Source organism: Ylistrum balloti, unplaced genomic scaffold, assembly GCF_031769215.1.
Source record: "Ylistrum balloti isolate Yb309-2 unplaced genomic scaffold, AGI_CSIRO_Ybal_v1 Utg369760, whole genome shotgun sequence".
Classification (NCBI taxonomy): domain Eukaryota; kingdom Metazoa; phylum Mollusca; class Bivalvia; order Pectinida; family Pectinidae; genus Ylistrum; species Ylistrum balloti.
The window spans coordinates 1,397,704-1,425,444 of NW_026781959.1; the positions used below are offsets into that span (position 1 = coordinate 1,397,704).

Consider the following 27,741-nt stretch of genomic DNA (forward strand, 5'->3'; position numbering starts at 1 on the left):
ACGAGTAAACATATCAGGATTGATAATCTTAGAGTTGCCAACACTTCACAATATATATTTTACTACCAATACATGAAATGTAATTATGAAAGTTTTGCAGTCATGATCGCTAAATTTCTAAACATTCATATGACCTTCAATTGAAGTATTGGTTTGTTAGTACTGATGCCAGGGTTAAAGGAAATTTCATAACTCAAGGATGACCGTGCTGTATCTGTCAGCAGATAACCACACACTGAAAATGTCAATATTTGGAAAACAATATTTAGGCCCTCTCATTAGCTATGCAGCCTCCCCAGTTTGGTATGTTTTCCAGCAGTAGGAATTGCTTTCAGTTTAGCCACCAACTAACAAGAGATGTTGAATGTATTCGTTGCTTTATCAAAGCCATAGAAAATACCCAAGCAAATATTTGTGTTTATGTTGTTTTTCAAATCTAGAGTAAAGTTTAGTACTATATTGAATTGGTTGATCACACCCATCTGAGAGTCATGATGAAAAATAATTTACTTTCCAGATATATGTTTCCTTTACCGATATTCAATTGTTTTACCTTAAACGGATGATCGTTTAACCTAGAAAAAAATCTTACATGTTGGTGTTGACTTGCTTGGGCCTATTTCAGGGATAAACAAATGTTATATCACACTATCCTTATAAACATTTATATGTAAAGTAAAGATGTGGATATATTAATCAGTGTCCATACAGAATTATCATTGATTAATGTCTTAAGCAGTTTTGTATTTACTAATGTGATTATTTTCATTTGTTACAAGGTGTCCTGTCTATACCAATCTACCAAGCAGTCTGAAATTGGAAAAGGTGCCTGGACAGTGTTGTCCTAAAGTTGTATTCGTCTTCACTGGAACAATAATATCGTTTACTGCTCCTCCCAGTAAGTACGAGAATAGTTTTCTCATTTAGAATAGATATTGTTACTGGAGCTCTTCATTCTTCAAGTGCCCTGTAGAATCATCTGGTCTGTCTCTCCATTTTGATTTTGATGTACCTATACACATTCAGTACTGTAAATACACTTATATTGGAATAATTAAATCTTACACAAGATCAATTTTAAAAAATAACACACTTTTACAATTTGTAATTCACAATGGCTGAGTGGTCAGAAAGTTTTGGCGATTCTACCCAATTGTTCACTGACAATGTACTAGCTATTAACTCCTAATTTTGTTAAGAGGAATGTTTGAAATATGTTTTGGAAACTGGTTTGTAGTTACATGCTACAGCAGAAGGTGCTACATTCAGAGTGGTTAGCTATTCAAACTGCTTTTTACATTGCAAGAAATAACTTCATGTCATACGTACAATATACCTACAACAAACATAAACAAAAAATAGTAAAAAACATTGAAGCTGGAAACATTTGTTACTGGAAAATGTTTTATCATATAGAGTGTCTCTTACATATTATTCTTTAATTTCCATTTTGATTGCAGACATGTGCTTTTACAAGGGCAATTCTTATGGAACTGGGGAGAAATGGGATGATGGATGTGATTACAAATGTGTCTGTACAGATGCTGCAACGGGAAGATATAAGTGTACACAAAAGTAAGTCAGATAATTCACTTTTAAGATAGATCTGACAGGCCTAGAGATTGTCTTGTTGATTTGAATATTGAATATTAAGTTAAACCCATGATTGATATTGTGGTTTGTTTGTAAATTGTCCTGCAAATTCATTACCATTCTGATCCAACATGCATGACACAACAAATAATGAAGACATTGTATGATTATTAACAAGCCTTCATGACTGCAGGGGATTGATAAAAAAACCTCAAACCAAGATACAAGATTCTTGCATATCTCTCGTAGATTTTGCTGATGTATTTTTCAGATGGTTGAATTCCAACCTTCCATCATAAATAGGGGTTGATACTTTGAGTAAGAAAACTTTCTTTTCCACACACCCAGTTAGAAGAAAATAAATCGAAACAGTAAAAAAACAAATTTTTGTTAGCCGGGTTGCACATAGTGCAAATCTGGGTTATAGTATGGTGAGTGTCGAGCAGGTGGACAGGGAAAAGTGGTACCAGTTTTGTAGAATCAACTACTCCTAGAGTTTTTGACGTAGAAGTTTGAAACTTTGTAGGATGTTTATGTATATGTTGAAGATGTGCACTTTTTCTCAGAAACTACTACAAGAATCTTTCCGAAAATCCACATATAAATCACCTTGGGGCCCTTGATGTCCATTGTCTATTTTTTAGCTGCAACTTCTTTCTTCAAATGCCCTTCTTCTGCACCAATTCATAAAATACAACCAAACTTTCTCCCTTATAACTAATATTCTACATACTCAACAAATGAAACACCCTAAACTGTCTTATAAATACCATGTAACATTGTACTCATCCTGCAACCTGGCCAATTGTGGCTTTTTTCCCATTGAGCCTCTTGGCACCAAATAATGTAAATGCCTAGACAGATCCATTTTAAGACAAGATTGAAACATCAATTTCCTATTCCAGAAATTATTTTCCTATTTTCTTTGCATTCTAGATGTGTCACTTGGAACTTGCCACCAATATGTCATTTGAATGAACCAGCTCCAGGCAAATGCTGCAAGACACCTAATTGTCCATATTTTGTAACAATCAATTACCCACCTGACTACCAAGAAGAGTGAGACCTCCCCGTTGTGTGTCTCTTTCTCTACTTGGCAGTTTTGCTGTTGTTTTTATATTCTGTATCATTTTTCAATAAAATTAAACAAGAAGTGGTTTTAAGATTGTATTTACTTATATTGAAATTTGAAACCGAAAAATGATGTAAAGAATAGACAATATTACCGATGGAAAATTAACAAGACGACACTTGAAAAAGAACAAGAAGATAAGAACATGGTTACTGAAAGACAGAATGTATTTTGCTTCATCAGCAACACCCACCATTTAAGTCCATGCTAATCCAAGTAATGGTCATGTTTATAGCAAATTTTATGATGTTGAACATGTATATCAGTTGATATCGACAGCGCAGCTTCACAGTCTGCTAGATACAAATTTGATTATACGTCTTGTATATACTGAATGATTAATTAGAATATATTAGCAGATGTTGGGTATTTTTCTGACTGGTTAGTGATTAATTACAGAGTTTTGAGTATTGAAGCTTAAAAGAGAAATTATAAAATTCTAAATTGCTTGATTCAAATCTTTAAAATATAAAGAAGTAAGCTCACTACTGTTGGTAAAATTTGATAGAAACCTAGTGGAATAATAAATATGTTTGTCTATTGTTCTATTGGTTAATTAATTGACCTCATGACTATGCCAGTCCACATATATGAAAATGGTGTATCCATCTCCTGAATACCTAATAAATTGCTCTCCAACTTTTCCAAAAATCTGTGTTATACAGCTTAAATTCACTTCCCCATTCAATAGATGTGCTTTACTCTGAGTTACAACATCTGGTGTTCCTCTTCTTTCTTGTTCAATGAATTTTTTGTGAATCTCCTCAATTCTGAATTCCAAGAATCAGGTATCCGACCTTCCTCTATAATTGGAGTTTTCAGTGTTTTCAGGCGCTGAAAAAAATGGAGGGGTTTAATACTTGTTTATGTATACATTGTTAAATAATTTCCAAAGTTTTGCAGATAAAAGATTATATTTTATGTTATAATTTTTAGTGACTTAAGCTTCTTGATGTTATCTCAAAGGAATCATTCACTACAGAAATATTCAATACATTTCTACATGCATCTCATCATGGAAAAATATCGCACTACGCAAGTAGAAATTCAACACTTTCAGAATTGACAAACAAGTATTTTCGGTCAATAAGGTCTAGTTTTAACAGTTGTTTTATATATTTGAAGTCGACTTACCTCGACAAGCGTACCAGAGGTTCCCAGTAATTTATAAACCATAACGGCTGGAACGCAAACCATTGATGACAAGGACAACATAAGGCCGAAGGCTTGAGCGAGGGGCGGATAGGAATAGGAAGATCCTAAATTACCTAGTCGTAATGACGCAAGTTGCGATATGAACAGTCCCTTGAAACCAAACAGAAAATGCATATATTATCATGAAAATGATATTAAATACCAGAATTCTATGAACTATTCACAACGAAACGTGTAATTTTTGTACTTTTACATGGATTTTTTTTCTCTGCTACCTTGAAGTTACAGCGACATGCCATAAGTCTTTCATATTTTTTTATGATATATTCTTTATATTTCACACTTTTTTCCATGAATTTTCTTGACTTTAGGGATGGATTTCGACAATAATTGAACATTTTTTGCAAAATATTCATATTTTCTTATCTTAATATTAATATAATTTTCCGTTGTTTATTTCAGGAATAATACAAAATTATCTACACTGCCATTTTCCATATGACGCCATTTTCGTTTATACGCTTAACAAAGTGACGTCAAAATGGCATTCCAAAAATCGCATACTACAAATAAATTTACGATTTGTGTCTGAAGAAATGAAATATTAGTGCGAGCTCTTTTCCTTTAATCGAATGATGTATCTTACTGATTATTACCGTAGTCAGGAAGGGAGTGATGAACTTCAAGCAAATCCATAATAATCGGTTGATCTTGAAACCTAACATCATGTACAGGACGTCATCAAATCTATCGGCGCCTGTAAACAGCATTGCTCTATTTTTTTATTCTTCTTTTAAGTAGCTGACAGAAATGTTTGCTATAAAGTGAGTGACTGTTTGTTCGGGACGTTTTATGTCTTTGTATTCACGAGTGTAAACGATTAACATTAAATACGTGTACATTTGATTTCGTTTGTAGATATCAAAATCATTTAAGGCGTTTGCAGACAAAAGTAAAATTGATGAGATAAACAGTGATAGTTGGTTTGAGACTATTGTGTTTATAATGTGATATTGCTCTTGATAAAAAAAAAGGAAATGGGAAATTTGCCATGTCATTCAGATTCTAAAAAAATATTCGACTACCAATCATTTCCTATTTGATTTTCAAGTTAATAAATAATTCAAATATGGTTGGATTAAAACTATAGATAATGTTATTCTTAGGGTGGAAGTATTGCGCGGGTAGATAGGCATATGTTGTCAGGCTGAATACGTACCGAATACCCAACCAATTGCAATGCATTCCCAGAAACAGACCCACAGCAACACCATGCCACTAGCAGAGAAGTTGTCAAACAGGATCCAAATGTAAATTCCTCCCTATTTAAGTAGAGACAAAACACTGCAGTTAGAAAGCTACAAACCTTGTAATCTATACAAGGGTAGAAATAATAAATAATTATCGTTTTCTACCGAAATGTCTTGACTGGTACATCATTTTCGGTTTTTTTTTCTCCATTAGTAAGCAACGCTGATTATTATCACATTTTTTGTACGCTGGTCGTACCTATTTTAATTGACTTGATCATGGTCCGTCAATTTTTGCCTCACAAATGCAATTGATATTTACAATCCTACCAGAAAAATATATACCAGTAATATGTACCAATAGATAATTAAGAGAATGTTAACTGTTAAGTTTAATAGCTTCGGAAAATTCCTCGAGGTCTTACTCTTGTCGTCATAGACAACCCAACGAGGAACAGTGCCAGGCAGTATATGGCCGTCAATAACATGCGAGTCCAGGTCTTCCTATACCTCTCAGGAAGGGCGTCCACCATCATGGTCACGACTACTTCGACTCCGAGAAACTGTCATATATTTAAATTTTATAATTAGGTTCTAGACATCGACAGAAAACTAGGCAAAATAGTAGAGAACGAATATATATCTTTAAATTGTACAGTAGGGAAGGTTTTTACAAGAGACGACCACTTTGGAAAACTATTTGGTATTTATTCAGAATAAGTGTTGCTAATCATAATAATAGATATGTCGTACAAGGCTAAGGCACAACTAAGACCATGATAGACACGAACAAGGCATACTACATGTAGTGACTTCCAGGGATCTCGAAGGGTTGAGTAAAAGTGCCTTTCAATACGAATGAGATGCAGTATATGGCTAGAACTTAATTTAACTACATCACACAGCTGTTTCATCTTTCTATATGACTATTCTCAAAGTAACGCTTGTTGCCAAAATATCATACTTCGGAAATGAAGATAAGAAAATCACATTTGGCATTATCAAATATTAAAAACTTCGGTAGGTTTAAAGAAGACATGTTTGTGTTTTTCGCTAAGCATAGAGAAACTGTTATTGATGTGTAAACATACCAAGCTGTCCATACCAACCAAAAACAGCATAAAAAAGAACAGCACTGCCCAAAAGCTGGATCCTGGCATCAACGAAACTGCCTTCGGGTAGGTGAGGAAAGCCAATGCTGTACCTGTTAAATTATTAAGTAATCGTCACTATGGTTGTCTGGACACCTATGATAATAATCTGCATTACATGAACGCCAAATTCAGGCCTTATTTGAATTACAGGAGTCGGCAAAGTGGAAAGAACCTGCAGAAGAAACAAATTGTTTTCGACTTTCAGAAAGCAGCATGCACTGGGTTATTACCCAATTCTTCCTCCTAGTACATACGTGCTAATAAATTATCGCCGTTGGAAATCAGCTTGTGCAGAAAAAATATCTACTTATTCTATCAAGTCACCATGCTGGAAAAAATGCATTTAAACAAAATGTATAGTCGACATACATGAATGTCAAATAAGGTCTTCATAAGCTTATCGAATACATACAGCAACGCACAAGAACGAAGTTTTTTTTTGTAGGTGTGGAAAAACAACCTACTAGAAATTCTTATGGTAATTTTATTTCTGCGTAAAGGCAAGATGTAATTGAAATCAAAAAAAAAATATCTGGAAATTGACCTTATGCGGTAATTGTGTAATGATTCAGAAAGTAATAAAGCATGTGTAAAGACAAGATGTAATTGAAATTTAATTACCGAATAAAAACTAGACCGTTCGAAACAAATGCATATTTTATTGAAAAGTGAAACAAATTTGATGTAAACACTGCTTTTTGTACATGTTCGCGATAGAAAACCAGGCTCAATGAGCGGCAAGTTAGTTCATTAATGATGATATACTTGATCAAAAAGACAGAGACCTACGAAAATCAGGAATTTTGTCAACTGGCGTAGTAATAAGTTGTCAAATTACTCAGATTAATATCGTGTGATCCAATTTCTGACAAACTCATATGAACACGTCGGCAAAGTTCACTTTCAAATGTGCTGGTGGTGGAAAACACGTATCCTATTACTTGCAATGAGAGATGTCATTTTCACTTTACGGCGTATCACACTAAAATTTTGAGAGAGCGACAGTAGGTAATTTGAAGACCTTAAAATAGATATTGTGGTATACCGAAACGCACCTATGTACCCGCTTTGCTTTTAAAGCAACCCCATAAGAGTTTAATATGTGTTGTGGAGAAAGTAGAATCTTGTTTCCCCATGTCTTTTTAAGATGGCAGATGGAGCCCTGTACATATATGATCATGAAGTACTTTTCAGAAAGGAATAAAATTCTGCCTTTAGGAAATTGGAAGGAACAAGGTAAATGTACGAGTTTGGGGACTGGCATGTTAAAAGATAATATGAAATGGTACATATACTTATGGCTAACGCATGCGCGGTAAACATCTCATACGTAAATAAACAATGAAATAACAATGCCAGCAGCACACTCCTGCTATCTAACAACAATGCATTCTGCTAACATATTTTATGTCATTGTACTTGCTCTTAATTTATTTTAATTTATATCATGCATCGCGGAAGATGTCAACTGAAATAAAACAGTAGTAAAATAAAATCACTGTTATGACATCAAAGTTTTGATATAACATTTCTGATCCTTTCTCTTGGTATCACTTAGGCCATGGTATCTAAGTGTGATGAGCAATATTGCTGTTATCTATGAAATAACAGCGTGGTAATATACTTCATCGTGCTGCACTAAACAAAATAATTGAAAGAGAGAGGCGCTCGTGTACCTGAAGTCGATATATCTGAAATGTCAACTCCCTGTTCACGCGCCATAAATCCGAGAACTGAGAACACTGCGAATCCCCCTAGTATACTGGTGCCACTGTTGATGCATATGATGATGATACTGTCTCTAAAATAAAAAAATCGGACCAGCTAACAATTATAAGTCCTGAAAAGAAAAAACAAAACTAACTTCTATCGGAAAATTGCAGGTAAATTGTTAAACTAAGATTCTGATAATTTTTTTATTGCTTGCTTTAAAATTCCACTTAGGATTTAAGTGTTTTATTGAAAGACCAATTAATCTCCCTAAAACACAATACTTGAACAATATTAATGTAGATATAGACTGGTGATATTTTCTAGTAAAATGATGAAAAATTTCAACCGTAAGGATATTGTACAAAAGACACACAAGTGACTAGCACATTTAATACAAATAAATCTAAACATAATGAATTAAACTGCATGATATAGCTGTTTCGTGCTTCTGGAAATCCTATGTGGCGACTGACGTTAACACAAAGTGATCGAAAACGATGTCATAACAAAGACGGGGAGGCGCATTATTTCCGTGATTTGAATGATTTTGGTAACATGTGTTTTTATTATCTTAGAGGTACGCCAAGTGCATGTGTATATTCTGAGCCATGCCACTATTCGAATGAATTAAAACGAGGCAAGCAGGTTACGGAAAACCTTTGGAACGAACTAAAAGTTCACCAGCTGTGTACACGATCGTGCAGATGACACGCCAGTGACAAGCACCTTTTAATACAATTAAGAAAATATATGTTATCATTATCGGCATGAAAATGAATGATTTTACCTGTAAAAGTTATCATTAAACTTTTTGTAGCTTCCAAGTGTTATCAACCCGCCAAAGGCAACGGCAAGAGAAAAGAATATCTGAGTTCCTCCATCTATCCACACCTGATACATAAAAAAAGGGATAATTGATATTAAAATCGAGTGATTGAAGAGGATTCTAACTTGTACTCCCATGACTACTATATGTTTACTCTTGTTTTAGTGTTTGTGAAACATATATACATATGGACTCTTATTTTATAGTGTATTATGTCAGTAAGTTCTGATGTGTGGGCTTCCTGAAACGGGGCTGATAAAAACCACTGTAAAAATTGGTAATTAGCATAAGTGAGATATGTTTTGAAAATTTTGACGTATGTAGACTTTTAAGAATTCTGCTAAGTGGAGAGAGAATATTTCGCTCATGAGAGCAGGAATGCTAAATGAATGTGTTTTCAGTTTATAGGTCTTTCTAGTAGATGTGGCAAAGGTTTAAGTTATTATTGCTAATGGAGCGAGGATATGTCTTTTAACTACTAGAAATTCCTCGTTACTTCGGACAAACGAATGGAATCTAGTTGTGATAGAAAGGGTAAGTATACGCAACAACGCTGTTTGCATATGAATTAATTACTTAAATTAAGAGGATAAGGAAAATATTTAATTTTGAGAAATAAGAGGATGAGGAGAATATTTAGTTTTTAAAACAAACAAATACTACCTGTACATCACCAAGTCTTTCAAAATTAGGGATAAGGAAATAGGTTATCCCGTCAACTGCACCATCTAGCGTAAGTCCTCTCACTAACAAACATAACAGGACCACGTAAGGGAAAACTGCTGTAAAGTATACTACCTGTATCACAAAAAGAAAATGTGACAATGTTCTTCATTAGCAAGTCAGATACAAAAAATATAAAATACGAAAACTTTACATAATACCTTGAGTAATCTGTTTGTACGGAAATCGCTTTCATCTTGTAACAAGGAAAATATTGAATAAAGATAAATTTCGATAGGAAACATCAGCAATGCGTTTTGACGTCATCAGGCATGACTGTTCTGATTTCTGATACGTTCAAATATCTTTTGTGAAAGAAAATAAATGAAAAAAAACAATAACACAGAATCTTTAAGTTAACTTGTTCTTGTTTTTAATCCACGAGAATATTACAGAAAATAAAGATATGAAAATTCTTTTTAATTTTATGTGCCTACCTTACCGCTCCACTTAACACCTCTCCACACACAGAAGTAGATGATTACCCACACTATAAACAAACTAACAGCGATTTGCCACACTATTCCGCCACTCTCCTCTATCCCATTAGACATCTGGATAACATGCCGTCTACAACATGAAATGTTTTGATATTAGGACAAATGCATGAACTTACTGGAAGACAGAATGAAGTGAGAAATCTTGAACCATAACGAAGGCGAGGATAAATTAATTTCCTTTGAATACAACCGTTTCTTTTACCATGTTTATTTGCGTTTTGATGTTAATTTCAGAACTACTATGCCCAAAGGGTTTTGCATAAAATTGTGCTACTGTGTCAATTGTGATAAAAATCGATCTCCATACTAATTTCAAATGAATTATTACTGTAATAATAATTCATTGCAGACTTCATTGAGCAATTGTTTCTGTCTGAAGAACAAACCATACGAGGTATTCGTATACAACAAAACATCAGTAAATGGTGATTTTTTAAATAAACATTCTGTAGTTTTATTTACAAGACATGAAAAATTTACCATTGTGTAAATATAAATTAAAAGTACATGCTATATAAACTTATTTTCACTTCGATCATAAAATACTTTCACAATTGCTTACTCCCAGAATTCGACTGTTGGATCCACCGGTAGAAGGTCTGTTGAGTTTCTCACTAAACATTGATGCCTAGACGAATTGTACATGTCCAGTGACACATTGAGTTTGCTAAGACATGACGCTATTGTTGCCTCTTTTGAAATTGAACATCTGTAGAGATACAAAGACATTTAGTATGTTTTAAAATAACGCAATGCGAGTTTCCAGTCTTAATGACGATAAGGAGGAGGAAGAAGTAAGAGAAATGAGTTGGTAAAAATACCAAATATGAAAATATTTGTTTAAGGTACAAAAGCTGAATTAGTTATAAGTTCGAATCATTTGCCTTGTTAAAGACATCTTTCGTTAAACGCTTGGAACACCTGGTCTTATTTTCATTGTACATTTTCAGGAGTCTCCGTGTAAATATTGCTTTTGTTCATGTTTTGCCCTAGTTTTATGGAATTCGAGTTTGCATTATGTTGGCGTGTTGGTATTCAATTGGTGTTTTTTAAAATCAATTGTAATATGAGGAATATTTAATTTATTCAATAGCAAAATATCAACCACGAAAAAGTTTCTTAACATCAAGCTAGTTTTCACTTAGTGTATACATTGGTCATAGTAAGGTGATGTGCTTTGTACCAAATTCGAGGCCCTGGACCCCTCAATAACAGAGTTACTGCCATTTGTTGAAATTTCATGTACGCAGCATAAGTTTGCTTGTATTTAAAGCAGGATATTGAAACCTTGTTTATACACTGACCATGCTAAGACAATGTGCAGCGTGCAAAAAATCAGGGCTCTCAACCACTCAATTACAGAGTTATTGACCTTTGTTAACATTTCGTGTTCAGAGAACAACCTTAAATTGCTTGCATTTACACTAAAATAATGAAACTTGGTGTATACGTTGATCATACTATGATAAGGGATGTTCTTCAAAAGCCAACATTTTAACAATAGGATAGCGTTGTTGAAGGAAACAATGGCAATCATATACTGTTTCATATAAGATGCCCTTTTCTTACTGAATAATTGAAATTGACTTCATTCACCACTTAAACATATACTAAACAAAAAAAGAAAGGTAACACTACTTTATTCTGTGATTAATTAATTAACCCCTTCATAAATCCTTACCAATCATGTACGAATAAAGTAATTGATCAATTCTGATAAAACTGCAGTCATGGTTCATTATAAAACTTTGCGTTCAGTTGATTTTATTCGACTGTAAAGGACGTTGGGGTCAGTTTCAAAGGTAACAACATTAGTAACGGGTATGGCCACCGTTTGCGAAGTAAACAGCATTGCAGCGTTGTCGCATGGAACTCGTAAACTGGCGGATAATTCGAGGAGAGATATTGTTCTATTCAGCAATCAAGGCTTCGGCCAGCTCCTGCAAGTTTGACGGCTGATTTTGACGTTCTCTCACGCGTCGCCCAAGAACGTCCCAGACATGCTCAATCGGTGATAAATCAGGTGATTTAGATGGCCAATCTAACACCTGTACGTTATTCTGCTGCAAGAAAGTTCTGTCTACGCGACTGGTGTGCGCTGGTGCGTTATCCTGTTGAAAAATGGCGCCAACGCCATGGCGTCTTCAGAATGGCAAAACCACTGGTCTTAAAATTTCGTCCCGATATCGAATGCCGATTAAATTGCCATTTAACACAAGCCTGGTACGAGTCCCCCCACAAACACCACCCCAAACCATTACACTTCTGCCGCCAAAGCGGTCCCGTTCTGCGACGCAGCAGTTCGCAAAACACTCCCCTTGTCGCCTCCACACTCTGCACTTTCCGTCACCGTGTTGCAGACAAAACCTGGACTCATCTGAAAACAGAACATTGTTACATTGTCGTAAGGCCCAAGGACGGTGAACACGGGTCCAGTTACGCCGATTATTACGGTGACGTCACAACAAATTGGGTCCAGTGTAGGGACGCCGCGCTTTCAATTGGTAGGCCCTCAACCTGTTGCGGACTGTTTGGGGAGACACACGACGCCCAAGCAATGTCCTTGTAGTCTCTACTGCGGTTACGAATCGATTGCGCAAGTGTATCAATCGTATACAACGGTCATCCCTGGCGGTCGTTTTACGGGGTCGGCCGCTTCAGGGACGATCGGATGTTGACACAGTTTGGTTTAAACGACTTACCAACGCAAATTGTCTTAACACTGCAACCAAAATGCCGTGCAACTCGACGGCGAGACTCCCCAGCATGGATCATGCCAACAGCCCTTAATATGATTTAGAGAATAAAGTTGACTAAAAAGTGAGTATTGTTTAAATTTATCCTTAATTATTTATATGTAAAAAGAAATATAGTCATAAGAACATAAACCTGACGAAAAATAAATAAAAATGTAAGTAATGCCAGTTGCTGAGTGCAAACAGAAGAGGTTTCACAGGTAAATTAACCTGTTGGAACTAATATTGATTTAAGGGAAACGACTATACTCGCTATCAAAACAAACTGCCCTGTAGGGGATTAAGAATTGATAAAAAAAAATTCATTCTTGTCCTGGGCAAAACTTTGCCTGCATTAAAACTAGGACAAAAAAACTTAGAGTATACATTCAGCGTACAAAAACAATGTAAAATGCATCCGTATTAGAGACATCCACCCTTTCATTATATAGGTATTGCCTTAAGATAAAATTTTGTGTCCGGACCAAAAATTTGCTTTCATTGAAACAAGGACAATAAACTTGATGTATACTTGATCATACTTAAGGGATATACAGTTTATCAAAGGTCTTGGTAGAATGAGAACTGAAAATGACTGTAGATATCGACGTTTGACAACGTGTATAAAACTATAACAAGAATAATGTCTGTTTGGCTATTGCCAACTTAAGCCTTCCCCATAACTATTGCACAGTAAAAGGTCGGGCTTCCATATTTGGCATGTGTATTCCTTGTGACAAGACCTTTTTTGAAAAAACTTAAACCTTGGCCTTAACTATTGCACAATGAAGACACGTGTTTCACAAAATCTAGCATAGTGTTTCATAAATACGTCTTATTTGGCAATATTTTGGGACTTTTTGTAAAGTCTATATGTTAGGACGGCAGCAGGGTGTCATAGGCAAAGCGACGTACAAACGAACACTACTTTCGCTATTTTTACACTACATGACCTCACCAACGTCATAATTTGATCACGTCTCCTATATTCAAAGTTACACATGGAACAGCTAGTAACATTATTTTTTAACATAAGCAACTTGCAAAGAAACAGATATATGCCAAGTAATGAAGAAACAAGTTTTCCCTCGTGTGATATTTTGAAATTATTTTCACACTACATGTACATGTTTAGGCGACAGATCTCATCTTATTTCAATATCTTAATATCACTCATATACACCAATCATGTTTTAATTTTGGTTATCTTCAGAACAATACGGACACCTCCAGTCTCCCGCACGATACCGTTCAGTAAGATATGAGTGTACTAGCCCTTTCTCAAATATTTTCTTCCAAACTTCCAACGTATAAATTCTACTTTTCAACGGGCAACACGACGATGTAACAATGTTTGAAGATCGGTCGGGAAAGTTTCCACGCCGCCAACAGTTAGCCATTCCTATCGTATGGGTCATACTAAACACATATGCTGGGCTGAACAAAAAATATACCATACGTACAACTTGTAATCCTGCATATTATGTTTGATGTATAATTAAGAATTTGAATGTTTCTCTACTTCTCTAATCATACAAATAAATCATGATTCAGTCGTGCTGGTTGGGTTTCGGGACTTTTTGGGATGTACTTCGTCCCTGTCCTGAACGTACCCTCTGGGGTCCTCTACTGATGACATTATACAGACTTCATCAACCTATGTATTGCTCTGTAAGGTAACTCTTTTTATAAAAGGTCTGTTTAATTTGATACAAGTGTTACCTTTCAATATTCAAATGAAATCTTGCACATTTGACATGACAAGTTTCATAATGGGTGTTTATTGCGATCATCTTTTGTCCGGCGTCATGCGTTGCGCGTCGTTAACTTTTAACATTTTTCTTCTGGAAAACACCCGAGACCACTGCACTGAAATTTAACAAAAGCCTTTCAGGCCTTAATATGCATCAAAATCCAAAATTATATATAGGAAAATCATTTTTGAATATTATTTGTTTATGTTATGTTGGAATTAGTTAAAACCTGAATAGAATTACTAGCTTAAGATGACAGTTTGATGAAATGCACATATTGACCTCGACTGACCCCATGAGGTCGTTGGTCGGGGCTAAAAAAGGGTCGAATTGGCTGAAATTTCTTTTATATAGGAAAATTCAAATCTTGAGTTAAAAAAATAAAATTTCTTTTAATGCAAACTTGGTTAGAAGCCTTCGCATGGGACAGCAGGTAATATATACACAATGTACATTTACCATATGTGAAAAATATAGTTAGAGTAATATCCCTTTTTAACAAAATAATTTCTATGACATGTTACAAGAAGCATTGGGACTCAATTGACCGTTAAGGCCCTTGGGCCTCTTGTTTTCTTTTAAAGTGGCTAATCTCTGTCTTACTCCAAAATAAATAAACAGCCTGCACGAGAAACTCGAGTTGTTTTTAAAACTGGCCAAGACTTGTCAAACGGAAGTGACGTAATACAGTACATTAGGCCTATGTGTGCTATCAAACAGTTAGATGAGTCTAGAATACTTGGAGACTGACGGACAAATTTGAATGAGAATGATCATGACTTGACCAAGCGTGCGACATTTATCATTGCAAATGGGATAAACTTTTGAACGTACAATATCATAGTAGAGGATGGGGATGGAGGAAGGGGTCGTGGCTTTGTGAAGGAACCAAGGAAGTTTATGTTGATACTTTTAATAACTTTTTATTTTTGCTCCGGGCAAAAATATGACGCACGGACGGGCGGACAAAACGGAAACTATATGCTCTGCCGAAAAAAACTACCGGGAAAACATATGTAATAAGCACTTCGATGCTTCCGACATCATAACACAGACCGTCTTGACGTAATGACCTTATTGATATAAACTGCTATTTAAACTACATTTTTCGTAAGAATTGAAATCACAAATTGTTCGGAGCTCAAAAATTAACATTGAAGAAACATTTGTATGTCATATTCTTCTGATTCCAGGAAGCACTTTTGATAATTTTCCAGCCCTTTATGAATTAAGAAATATCAATACCTAAGCCACTTGACATAACCACTAACGCACACACCTGCATGCACGTTAAGAATACACCGATTGTTGAGAGTAACCTCTTAAAGTCCCCGTCCTTGAACATATTCAATTTTAAAAGGAAATGAATTAAAGATCTAATAAAATAGAAATAATGGTTCCAATTCAAATTATAGCTGGTTGGAGTTTATGCACCATCTATTCATATGTGTCCTTTGTATCAATTGCGATTATTTTCACAATTAAGTGTTGTGAATTTACACTCTCACTGGGATATCAATGCGGTTCGACAATAGGAGAAACATGAAACGAAAATCTTCAATATTACTTTTATGTTTGTGTCAATGCCGTTACATGGAAAGAAACTGGTACTTTGAGATTTGTACATCGCCCTGTTTTTTGTCGTTGAAACCTGGCAAGGCATGGTGCACGTTTATGATGAATATGCATATATATAATATGTACACAACAAATCCATTACACCGCGGTATTAGCGGACTGGGTTACCGATGGCGGATGATCTGCTAATGATTCTCGGGCTGTGATATTTCACACCGCTTATTCAAAACATTTCTGCTATTGCGTTAGGATTTGCGTATTGTGGAGTCCTAAGTGTGACAGTCGCTCTCTCTCTCTCTCTCTCTCTCTCTCTCTCTCTCTCTCTCTCTCTCTCTCTCTCTCTCTCTCTCTCTCTCTCTCTCTCTCTCTCTCTCTCTCTCTCTCTCTCTCTCTCTCTCTCTCTCTCTCTCTCTCATTTTATAACAAGAAATAGAAGCGTAACCTTTTCATATACTTACCATATGTTTAGTTAAGTCATTGTACACGTGCTTTCGTTGTCCTATTACTTATCATATCGTGTAGAATTTTTCTAACCAATGACAACTAAATATAAACAACTGTGGTATCTAGACTGAACCATGCATTTGTTTTTACTTTGTCCGCGATTCCATCTCAGGGGTGCTTTACAGAACGGCCATGTTCAAAGGTTTTATGGTAATTCAAATGTTCATATCACCAACTAAGATGGAAACAAATTTGGCCATATGATTAACAAGGTCAGGCGTGATATTTTAATCATATTTTCGCATATCAAACTGTAATTCTGTACATTATGTTATCTTAATCATACAAAGAGAAACATCACATTCTCTCCCATGTCGCTGTGTGTGTCTTTCTTAAACATCACATTCTAACGTGTCGCTGTTCGTGTCTTTGTTAAACATCACATTCTCTCCCATGTCGCTGTGTGTGTCTTTGTTAAACATCACATTCTCCCATGTCGCTGTTCGTGTCTTTGTCAAACATCACATTCTTCCATGTCGCTGTGTGTGTCTTTGTTAAACATCACATTCTCTCCCATGTCGCTGTGTGTGTCTTTGTTAAACATCACATTCTCTCCCATGTCGCTGTGTGTGTCTTTGTCAAACATCACATTCTCCCATGTCGCTGTGAGTGTTTTTGTTAAATATCACATTCTCTCATGACGCTGTGCGTGCCTTTCTTAAACATCACATTCTCTGCCATGTCGCTGTTAGTGTCTTTGTTAAACATCACATTCTAACGTGTCGCTGTGAGTGTCTTTGTTAAACTTCACATTCTCCCATGTCGCTGTTCGTGTCTTTCTTAAAACATCACTTTCTCCCATTTCGCTGTGAGTGTCTTTGTTAAATATCATTTTCTCCCATGTCGCTGTGCGTTTCATTGCTAAACGTCACATTCTCCCATGTCGCTGTTCGTGTCTTTGATAAACGTCACATTCTCCCATGTCGCTGTGCGTGTCTTTGTTAAATAGCATTTTCTCCCATGTCACTCTACGTGTCTTTGTTAAATATCACATTCTCTCCCATAAACGTCACATTCTAACGTGTGTGTGTCTTTGTTAAACACAGTCACGTTTCTCTCCAACATGTCAAGGTTGTAACTGCGTGTTTGTGTTTTTGTTAAAAAACATCACAAGTTCTATGAATTATAGGTAAATGTAGACTTCTGTGCATGTAGGAGGTCATTAATTATGACCGATTGAACTGTGATTGCAACCCACAAGTATATCGTACTCCGTACGGAGTGATACGCGGTTGGCAGTACATCAAAATATATCAAGATTGTCATCGTTATAGCTCGCCCATCTTATCACATGTCAAATTGAATATTCATTGTACATTGTACATTGTTGTATTGAAATAATTTTAACAGTATACCCCAAGGTGTCTATTACTTTATTAAGCATATTGTAAAATCGCTGCCCCTTTTTCGTGACAATCATGAATTGTAAAAATATAACTCTGCCGATTATCCAAATATCAAATCCAAATATGGCTCACACGTTGTGCTTCCTTTGAATGCTGGATCTGCGTAGTTGTAGTTCCAATCAATTTATACCAAAATGTACAGGTATATGAATTGTTAAGTATATCAAGCTTCCAAGAAAATGTGTTATGGAGACGTTCAAATACTTGAGCTGTAATTACAATTCTACGTAACGTGGCGTCATCCCTTTGTAATTTAACGCTAAAATTATATAATCTGAACGTCGTTGTATATCTATTCTGAACAATCGTATCTCAAAAGTATCTTATACCTTGATAGGGATACAATAATACGTTTGTTAAAATTACCAAGTAACCATTTGTTAAAATTGTAAGTCCATAGCATCACCTTGCATCCAATCAAATTATATGGATACATTAGTCATACTAAGAGGATCTACGTTGAACTAAATTCAGTGCCTGAAAATCCTTAATTACAGAATCATTGGCCTTTGTTAAAATTTTGTGTCCAATGAAGTCATTTTTGGGGATCATTCGTCAGTTATACTGATTCTCTTTTATTCTTGGCTTTTTAAGTCAAGCAACGATTATCATCTTTGTTTCGATTTTTTTGGTTCGTACCAGATAGAGCCATACCTCACAGTATTCCATTGGTTGTTGCAGTGAGTCCAAGGTAGTACAGCCTGCATACTCATGACGAGGTAGTATCCACCCCAGGCCAAAATTAGCATGTAGTAGGTGTTGTAGTACGTCATGATCACCATGGTAGCTACGCCGACACCTAAAATACACCGTTAATCTCATTATTTTGACGTAACAAAGGTCTGATCGAATGTTAACGTCAAATTGTATCCTCAAAGAACCGAAACATAACGGCATCTTCCAAATTGTTTTAAAATTCAACATCTCGCTCACGGAAAGTTCAAGTAAACAAACAATAATTTTAAGCTGAATGATACACTTTTGTCTGAGAGTAGCCAAAACGTAAAGGACAAAAGGACATGCCATTATAAAGGCGTGTTAACTGATGGTTTCAGTCACATGGATGTCATCAATACTGTTAAAATGAATCAAAGCCAGCTGAACAATACTTTTTTATGTTTGAAGATGTTTTGATTTCATAAAACACAGAAAAGGTAATTGTGACAAATAAATGACGAATAAATGAGTATAAAAAGAGGACAAAAAATGGGCAAATTCCTGGATGAGAAGAATAAGACCAGGTGTTCCAGAAAAGTACCTTTCGCTTCATCGACGAAACTTGCCATTAAAACGTTACCCCTTACATTCCGAGTACAAGATCAACAACAAAGGTACTACCATGTAAAATCATTTCACATCGAACATATCTCATTTAATTTACATATTTAAGCGAAAAGTCGTAAGGTTGATCACACTCATACCATCTTTAAAGTTAAAATAATATATCTATGTATATTTTAACATATGAGTTACAGTTGTATTTTGAATCAATTTTCAGTCAGATTTGTTATAAAACTATATTGTAGGTTACTTTTGAAAACTTGAACACGTTTTCTGAAAACTTACGACCAACATGATTGAAGATTATAACAAGAAATTCATGAGTTTTGAACAAAACAAACTCAGCATTTTAAGGAAAGTTTTTGGTTTACTGGTTTATATCAATGGCATGGGGCGGAAATCTAAGAGAATTGATGAAATTACCATTACATTTCATGCATGAATGAACAAGACGTGAAGTCCACTTATTGAAAACTTTCATTAAATCATTCAGGTTATATATGTTAGTTTAAACAACATTTAATATTCAACAGTTTTACACCTACATATGACAGGTATGTGATGGGAAATCAAGCTTAGAGCTTATATGCTATTGGTATGTTCATGGAGACGAGATGTAAATAATTCATTTTAAATTTGTGTCCATTTGTGTATTTTGTTCGGTCTTTCTGTAGTTTATTATGTCCAAGTAAATATCCTAAATTTGATCGTTGCTTTCGGTTTGAATTTTTAACAATCTGGTCATCAAGATATATGTTTTCTTCATATAGGGAAGGTTTTGTTTTATTTTCATTCTAAAGTTAAATATTTGAATATGAAATCCAATGTAACAGAGATCAATGACATATATATACGTGTAATCATCAATACTACCTTCAAACAGGGGACATATCTTCCAGACACCGACAGCACCTTGGCTCATATACTGTCCAAGTCCCAACTCCATAATCAGAACAGGTGCTGCACCGAAGACCAAAGAGAAGAGGTAAGGGACTAGAAACGCACCTGTAGAAACAGTGATACAAGAAGACGGAAATGAAATGTCAAGTAACGTAGTCGCAAATATGATAAGATGTTATATTTTATTGTTTCATTTTCTATGTTCAAGATAGTACAAAAATAACTATAAAGATCAGCAAGATACGTTTCTCAGCCACCTCTTAGGTTTCAATAATGTAAGCCATTAGTAAGCAGTTGATGCAGCAGATAATGTCATAATCTATATGAAAATCAAGTCGAATACTAGCAAGTTTTAGATTAGAACTTGAAAACATATTTTTTATCCATCACCATGCTTCTATATCTTACGTTGTGACTGTTCAACCTGTAGGATAATTTTAATATTGTCCGATCTGAGAAAGAAGCTATTATTTGCTCTTAAATTTCATGCTATAGATATTAATCCTGGACTCATAATTTCATGGTAAAGATATTTTGATACGTACTATAAAAGCACTGCAGTAGCAAGTCTATTCAGCTAATTTTTGATCGCACACATAGGTTTATAAGCCATTTTGATTACATTACTCATAAAATTAATTGATTCAAGTGTCAAACGAGTGAATCACAAAGGTCGAAGTTTTGTTCATTTTCCAATAAGGATGCCATTTAGAGTGATAAATCATCTTTTCCTTCTAAACTAAATCCCCGGTATCGTTCACACCCATGGAGTATTCATTGCTATCTTGATGTTCTTTTCTCTGGCAAAACTACTGAAAGACCGAATCTTGGTGTTAACCAGAAACTCAACACTTTTGAACTTTGAACCTTACTAAAACCGGAAGTAGACCTTTTTGGGAGAGTTTTCTTGGTAATGTACAAAATGTGTCCAAAACTGAAAGAGCAGATATGACGTCATGACGGTCATTTTGTTTTTTCGATGAATATAAAAAAAAAAAATCATCAAATGCTAGCAAACATTTGGGAAAATATTTTCCATTACAAGTAAACGAAATAGTCATTTTATATTGATGTAATGTAATTTTTAATGAATTGTCGACATTTTAAAAGATTAAAAGGGCGAATAACAACGTTGGCGGTAAATGCACAGAAAAAATTGAAGACATCAAAGTTTTAAGAACAACATTCTGCAGTCATCTGTAAAAGAATATTGTAAAACAATTTAAACATTAAAAGAAAAATATTGCGAGCTTTGATCAGCAGTGAGCATTTTAATCAACATTATTGTATGACTATGAAATGAAAAAAGTTGGATATGACAATTATTTATAAAATAATTGCTTGAAGTATGTACAACCAAAGGTTTTCGAATTGAATCTGTATGAAAGTTTTTAACAAATAACATCATGACAGCCATTTTGGATTTGTGATCTACTTGAAAATGCTGCAATAACTCCTTCAATCCACGTGCTATGTTATATATATATATATGAAGACTGTGATCACCTCTTTTACATAGAACCAGTCATAAAAACGGAAGAATTAACGTGATAAGAATAAAGTATCTTTTCACCATATCGTACTATACTTTAGGCCTGTGTTGATCGACTGTTCAGCAGTTTACACACAAGTCTTTGTCGGCTTCACGGATTAATTCATGCATGTTACTCCACAAATACTACGAGCATAGAGATATTGGGCGATGAAAAAGACATCAAGTTCGTAACACTTAACATCCGTCACAATTCACTAGTTCGGAAAACTTTATCTGTAAAATTTTAGAGTGTCGCATACCATGTTTGATGTTTTGATTCAGACAAATTCAGTTGTGAATTAATTGTCCGTTGAACGTTTACATTAAGTGCGCTAAATGTAGGAACTTCCAGTCTATCATTTCACACCAAGTTCATTCCTAATAGTAGTAAGCAGTGAACGATATTAAGAATGTCCTATATTAAGAGAGTTAAAACATTGCAAAGTAAGACAAATTGTGAGATGAATCTGTAAAACACAGGAGGCCCGATGGGCCTGAATCGCTCACATATTTTGAACCGTATAGTAGAGCTAAATAATGCATTAAAATGCATTATACAGCTGTGTTATTCTTGCTGCATATATGTTGAAATGCTTTGGAAATTATCAGATCTATGAAAATTGTGACGTTTATCTAATTATGGAGCTCATGCATCTCATCATCTAGAATTTGACTTTACTTTCGGTCTCTTTGGATTTTCCCCAGGTTCCAAAATTTAGACCCTATCATCACTGACGAGCCCTAGAAGGACGAAGCAGCTGTGAGGTGCAGTTTGCAACATTGTTATGTTCTACTGTATCTAATGCTAAAATTGTATGATAAACTGTTATTCACCTGTGTACCTTTTGTACAACATTCGAATGAATTGGAACATGAATGCAGGTTATTCTCAGGAACTAAAGGTCCATCAAAGTAGTGCAGTGTCTATCATAGTTAAAGATATTCCTGTATTATAGAATATTTGTCAGAATGCACATGTCCCAATCATTTCTAGCACACTTTTACAATTACATGCTGTCGTTGACATACATGAAGACAAATTAGATGTGCTTAGGTATGTGCAAGTGTATTCGTGGCAAAGTATATGGACAGAATGGAAAGTTTGGTTTATTACTTATATTTCTTTCGAAACAGTGGTGCCATTAAAGCAGGTGTCACTTACCTGGCTTTGTTTGACCGTGATTTCGTTATCCAAACTATAGGAAAAGGGTGTTTAAAGTTTATATCTATGATCCCCACCCCTCTGCTCAGGGGGGGGGGGTAACAAAACCATGGATACTTCAGAACAAATTGGAGCAGAATCGTGCAATTCCTACTAAAGAAGTAGTATTTTAAAGAATTTCCTTTATTTCTAAGAAGAAGAAAAAGTTAATTCTAGAAAAAAAATTAAAAGCGACACACCATTAATGCCCAATTGATTCCGCTTTACCCAAGGACGCAATCCTACAGAAGATGTAGGGTTTAGAAAAGCGTATTTCCCCTTATGGGCCCGACCCCTCGGGTTTCAGAATAATCGTTTTTCACTCATGGGTATTTCAGATCAAATTCGGACAGAATGCTGCTATTTCTAAAGACAAAGTCATTTCTTTAAAAGAATTTGCTCTGACTCCCCTATCGTCGACACAAATTTGAAGCGCCTTTATCTAAGTACGCTTCAGACCGGATTTGGAGAGGAGAAAGTCTATCGAAGGAGAAGGATTCCAAAGAATTTGTTAAATTTCCCCTTTCGGGCCCCAGAGATCAAAAATGAAAAATTGATTAACCTACTCGTAAGGATGCTTCTGACTATATTTGGTCAAAATCCGTTCAGTTGTACATGGCTAGAAGCTTTTAAAAGACGATAAGAGTGTAAGAATCTTCTCTTGCCGAACACACAACAACTTGCTGCCATGAATACGGTAGCATACGGCATGATTTATGTTTTGATGAATATGATTAATCGAATGAAATTCAATTTCTAATTTCAATAGTATGATGTATCTAAAACGTGGTCCCTTAATCTGTAAGATTGTACAAAATACACAAGTTGATAGCAAAAACAATGAATTAAACTGTATCATACAGATGTTTCGTCCTTCTAGGTTTCGTCAACGATACTTCACCATGCAGCTGTTTCGTCCTTCTAGGATTCGTCAGCGATGGTAAAGGCCTAAATTTTAAAAAGTGGGAAGCCACTGAGAGGAAAATCCAAAATGATAGAAAACAAATATAGAAAATTAGATTGGGAAGTGCACTTGCCCAATATTGCAATAAATTTTGCACGTAACTGATAATTTCAAAAGAACAACAAGTACATGTATATATTCTGAACCGTGCCACTTTTCGAATAAATGCAGACGTGCTAAAAGGACCTTAGCTCTTTGTAGATTGATGAAAAAACTTAACTAAGTAAACTGAAAAGAAATATTAATCCAGACCACGTCCATTAAATACTCCTCTAAGTGGATTGTTAATGTATCCCTCTATCCCATTGAGTCTTGAATCGATTTTAAAGAGAAAAAAAGGATCACAAGACTTTTATCGACTTCTCATTAAAACTGATGTAAACATTACAGGTCAACATAAATGGGGAAATATTTTTGATTTCAGTAAAGAGAAATGGAAAAAAATATACAGTATTCTGTTTAGATAAACCCAAAACACTAGACTCCGTTGGTTACAATTCAGGATTAATCACTTTATATTAACAACCAACTTATATGCACACAAAATTGGTATTTCAAATAACCCTAACTGTAATTTTTGTAATAGAGAAAGGGAGACAATTGTTCACATGTTATGGGAATGTAGTGAAGTTCAAAATTTTTTTGTCAGTTTTGAATCTGGTAAATGATACTGGCATCTACAATCGAGTAGATAATGAAGTACTTCTTATTATTAAATCTTATTGTAACACCGGTCAACAGATGAAAGACTCTTGGTGTATGTTTAGAAATTTATTGGTCCGAGGAGAAAGACCTATAATATAAATAAAAGACTTCTTACGATCACTTCCATATATAAAGAATCTCGCACCACTACAAAATCGAGGTAAGAATTCTGCTGTGTATTACCAGGGGTCTGGTAAATGACCAGCATAGGCAACGTAAGAGTGAAGCCTATACTACAATCGAGGGTAACAGTCCAATCACATCACAGTACATATATTATTATTAAATATTTATACATAATATAGAACCAGAACTGTACATAGTACATTATCGGTAATGGCTTTAGTTAATGTTATAAAAGAAAATTATACTGTCCAAAAGTCCATTTCAACTGTTAAAGGCAATTCTTCCTTACAAATCTTTTCAAATGAATGGAGTAAATGGAAAAAACTAATAGATATTGCTTAAAACTCGGCAGTTTTCAGGCTGATGACTTCTTCATCTATCCCATTTTTTTATATACATAAACTCAATACTGTTCCTTCCATATCATGCGTGTTCTAATTTCTCCTTTGTCGTTCTTCTTAATGCCTTCCTCTTGTCTTCTGCTCTTACACTTGTCACTACTAATGCATACTTCTCTTCTATTTTCTTTTTCTTTTTCTTTTTTTTCTTTCTTGTATGCTTTGCAACACAGTTGCTTTGTTGTAGAAGTATTTGATTATTTCCATGGGTTGCGGAAGCCCTCCTCTTAGATGAATATCTCAGAATATATGATAATAACTTATTTTTTTCTCTCTTACTCTATTTTATTCTTTTACTTTCTTCTTCCTCAAAAAAAACAATACAATGTACTGTAACACTTCTATACCTCCTCACAACAACATTTCTCTATGATAATATTATAAATGTAAGTATGCCGATATAGCTAATATGATTAACCACTTTAGAAGTGGTTTGCTGATTCTGATATTTATACACCTGTAATATATAGTTGTATACCTACACTGTATTTGATTTACAGGTGTGGTTGTAGGTACATGTACGTAAGCTTCTATGTGCGAGTGCGGTGTATGTACATGATGCATATATATATTTATTATATTTGCTGTTAGGTGTACGGTGCACGTATGCTTTACGTGTACATATTATGTGTTTATGTGCATGTATTCTCTTGATGTACATCTGTATGTGTGTGGTCAAGTATACATGCAATCATGGAGGTGAAAATGTTTGTGTGGAGGAGTGTTTCTCACATGTATAACTGTATCAGTTCATTTTATTGAATAAAAAAAATTAATTATAAAAAAAATACTCACGAACAAATCCTAATACAGTAAAACCAGTTCATATTTCTATTGAATTCTATGTTTATAAAAAGGGAGAAAATAGAACACGAGGTAAACTACCCACCAACTTTAAGTGGTCTAGGTTTGCAACAAAAGAAAACCTAAAGCGCATTGGCTTCATGTCAGGATAATATTTCATCATCAAGAAAAACGGTTTTTTCGACCGCTTTTTCTAAAGACGAAACCCAATTATAAACAGCATTTCTTTAATGGCTCTTTTGTCAGCATAAGGTTGAGATTACAGGGTACCTAGTGAAGAAAACTGGTTTTACGTCGTATCTTGAATCTTTAATACATGAACCCTTGCTTCCTTTCTAATTTTGATTCACATCTTGAGTTGATATCTTTACTGAACATTTGGTCTAGAAGAATTACAATATGTCTAATGAGACATTGTGAAACTAGACAACGTATTATGTAAAACATGTCACAAACACTACCTTAGCAGACCTTATCAACACATATGTGGGATTTCTTTTTTGTTAGTGCTGCATAAACTTTAGCTTATCTAATTTCAGCCAGTGGGAGTATTTTAATGGAAAACACGTTAAGTAAATACTACGCCTTTGTTTATCATGAAAAACCGTCATATTTCACACTATGGTATTTATTGCTAATGACTGATTTGCCGGTATGAAAGATTTATTTCACGAAGACAATGATGATAGCAAGTACTAAAATCAGTCTTCTTGTAGATATAGGTTAGGCATGTTCCTATAGTATAGCCAAAACATCATCAAGCAGCTGTTTCGCCTTACTAGCAACCCCAGTGATACTGTAGTCAAAAACCTAATCAAATAACAATTTTCATAACAAACACGATTACTATAAACTCGATACATTTTGTTTGAGAAAACGAAAACAGTGTAAATAAAGGAACTTCTGTGATAGACTCTGCAAATTGGAGATATACAAAGATTAATACATTAGCTAGTAAAGACAAGAAAAGTAAAACGATATTTACCTCCACCATTCTTGTAACACAGAGAAGGAAATCGCCAAATATTTCCCAAACCAACGGCATATCCAACACAGGATAAAAGAAATTCTGAATTCCTCGTCCATGTTACCCGCGCCATAACGAAACTATTTAAATCTAGGTATTACTCGCATATTCTTCCCCACTAACTACCCAAGTCTATTGTTGGATGTCTGCACAGCGTATGTCGTTTAACCGGTGCGGTGGGTTTTTTTTTCGTTGAAGACCACAGGTTATATATGTTACTTGTTGACGGAATGTCTATGCTGTCAGCTGGATATCAATGCTGCTATCTATCAATGTTTTCAACTCTTTCAACTTCACAGTGCAGCGGAAGAAGGTATTATATCACAAGTGATATGTATTTTGTTTTTGTGGTGATTCTTTGTTCATATCAAGTACCGATATGTCAACAGAAACTCAATAACACAAGGGCAGAGTTAAGTGTTCACATATGAAAGAGTATAAAGAGAATAAAACAATGTGTTCCGAAGGAGTAAGCGTCCTCTGCTCAATCAGCGAAATCGCCATGTACATTTTGTCAATCCAAGAAACTGATGTCACGTTCCAAACTGAGAACAAATTTATAACCACGGAACAAGCAAGCACACTAACGAACATTAATCACATAACTTTATATCGAACAAGAAAATCTCATTTCTCGATTAGATCCTGGAAATGAACATAAAACTTCCCAGTTTTCTCCATTAGGCAGCGTCCCTCGAAACCTTGTGTCATGAGTTTGTTTTGTAGGCTATGTTCCTGAATAGTTCCAAAAGATAGGGCAGACCCAACACGTCGGTTT

The 27,741-nt window shown here is 34.9% G+C and overlaps 2 protein-coding genes across 2 annotated transcripts; one reads left to right on the plus strand and one right to left on the minus strand.

The window, feature by feature from the left end:
• Positions 1-199: 199 nt before the first annotated feature.
• On the plus strand, positions 200-2,656 carry LOC132543647 (uncharacterized). Its single transcript, XM_060207162.1, has 4 exons — positions 200-303; positions 780-898; positions 1,461-1,575; positions 2,530-2,656. The coding sequence occupies exons 1-4, from the start codon at positions 200-202 to the stop codon at positions 2,654-2,656; spliced, it is 465 nt and encodes a 154-aa protein (XP_060063145.1).
• Positions 2,657-3,181: 525 nt separating this feature from the next.
• LOC132543656 (sodium- and chloride-dependent creatine transporter 1-like) lies at positions 3,182-27,036 on the minus strand. The gene is made up of 14 exons (XM_060207171.1): positions 26,922-27,036; positions 20,178-20,309; positions 18,678-18,822; positions 10,609-10,755; positions 9,984-10,116; positions 9,487-9,621; positions 8,785-8,888; positions 7,961-8,085; positions 6,222-6,334; positions 5,556-5,693; positions 5,100-5,202; positions 4,537-4,637; positions 3,860-4,030; positions 3,182-3,559 (listed from the first exon to the last, which is right to left on the minus strand). The coding sequence occupies exons 1-14, from the start codon at positions 27,034-27,036 to the stop codon at positions 3,434-3,436; spliced, it is 1,788 nt and encodes a 595-aa protein (XP_060063154.1). The 3' UTR covers positions 3,182-3,433.
• Between the last annotated feature and the right edge of the window lie 705 nt (positions 27,037-27,741).

Coding starts and splice junctions, on each gene's coding strand:
- LOC132543647 (XM_060207162.1), top strand. CDS start 200: ATGACCGTGCTGTATCTGTCAGCAGATAACCACACACTGAAAATGTCA. Junction 304..779: donor TATGCAGCCTCCCCAGTTTG/GTATGTTTTCCA, acceptor ATTTGTTACAAG/GTGTCCTGTCTATACCAATC. Junction 899..1,460: donor ATCGTTTACTGCTCCTCCCA/GTAAGTACGAGA, acceptor TTTTGATTGCAG/ACATGTGCTTTTACAAGGGC.
- LOC132543656 (XM_060207171.1), bottom strand. CDS start 27,036: ATGGCGCGGGTAACATGGACGAGGAATTCAGAATTTCTTTTATCCTGT. Junction 8,889..9,486: donor AAAGACTTGGTGATGTACAG/GTAGTATTTGTT, acceptor TTTATGTATCAG/GTGTGGATAGATGGAGGAAC. Junction 6,335..7,960: donor TTCAGATATATCGACTTCAG/GTACACGAGCGC, acceptor ATAATTTAACAG/GTACAGCATTGGCTTTCCTC.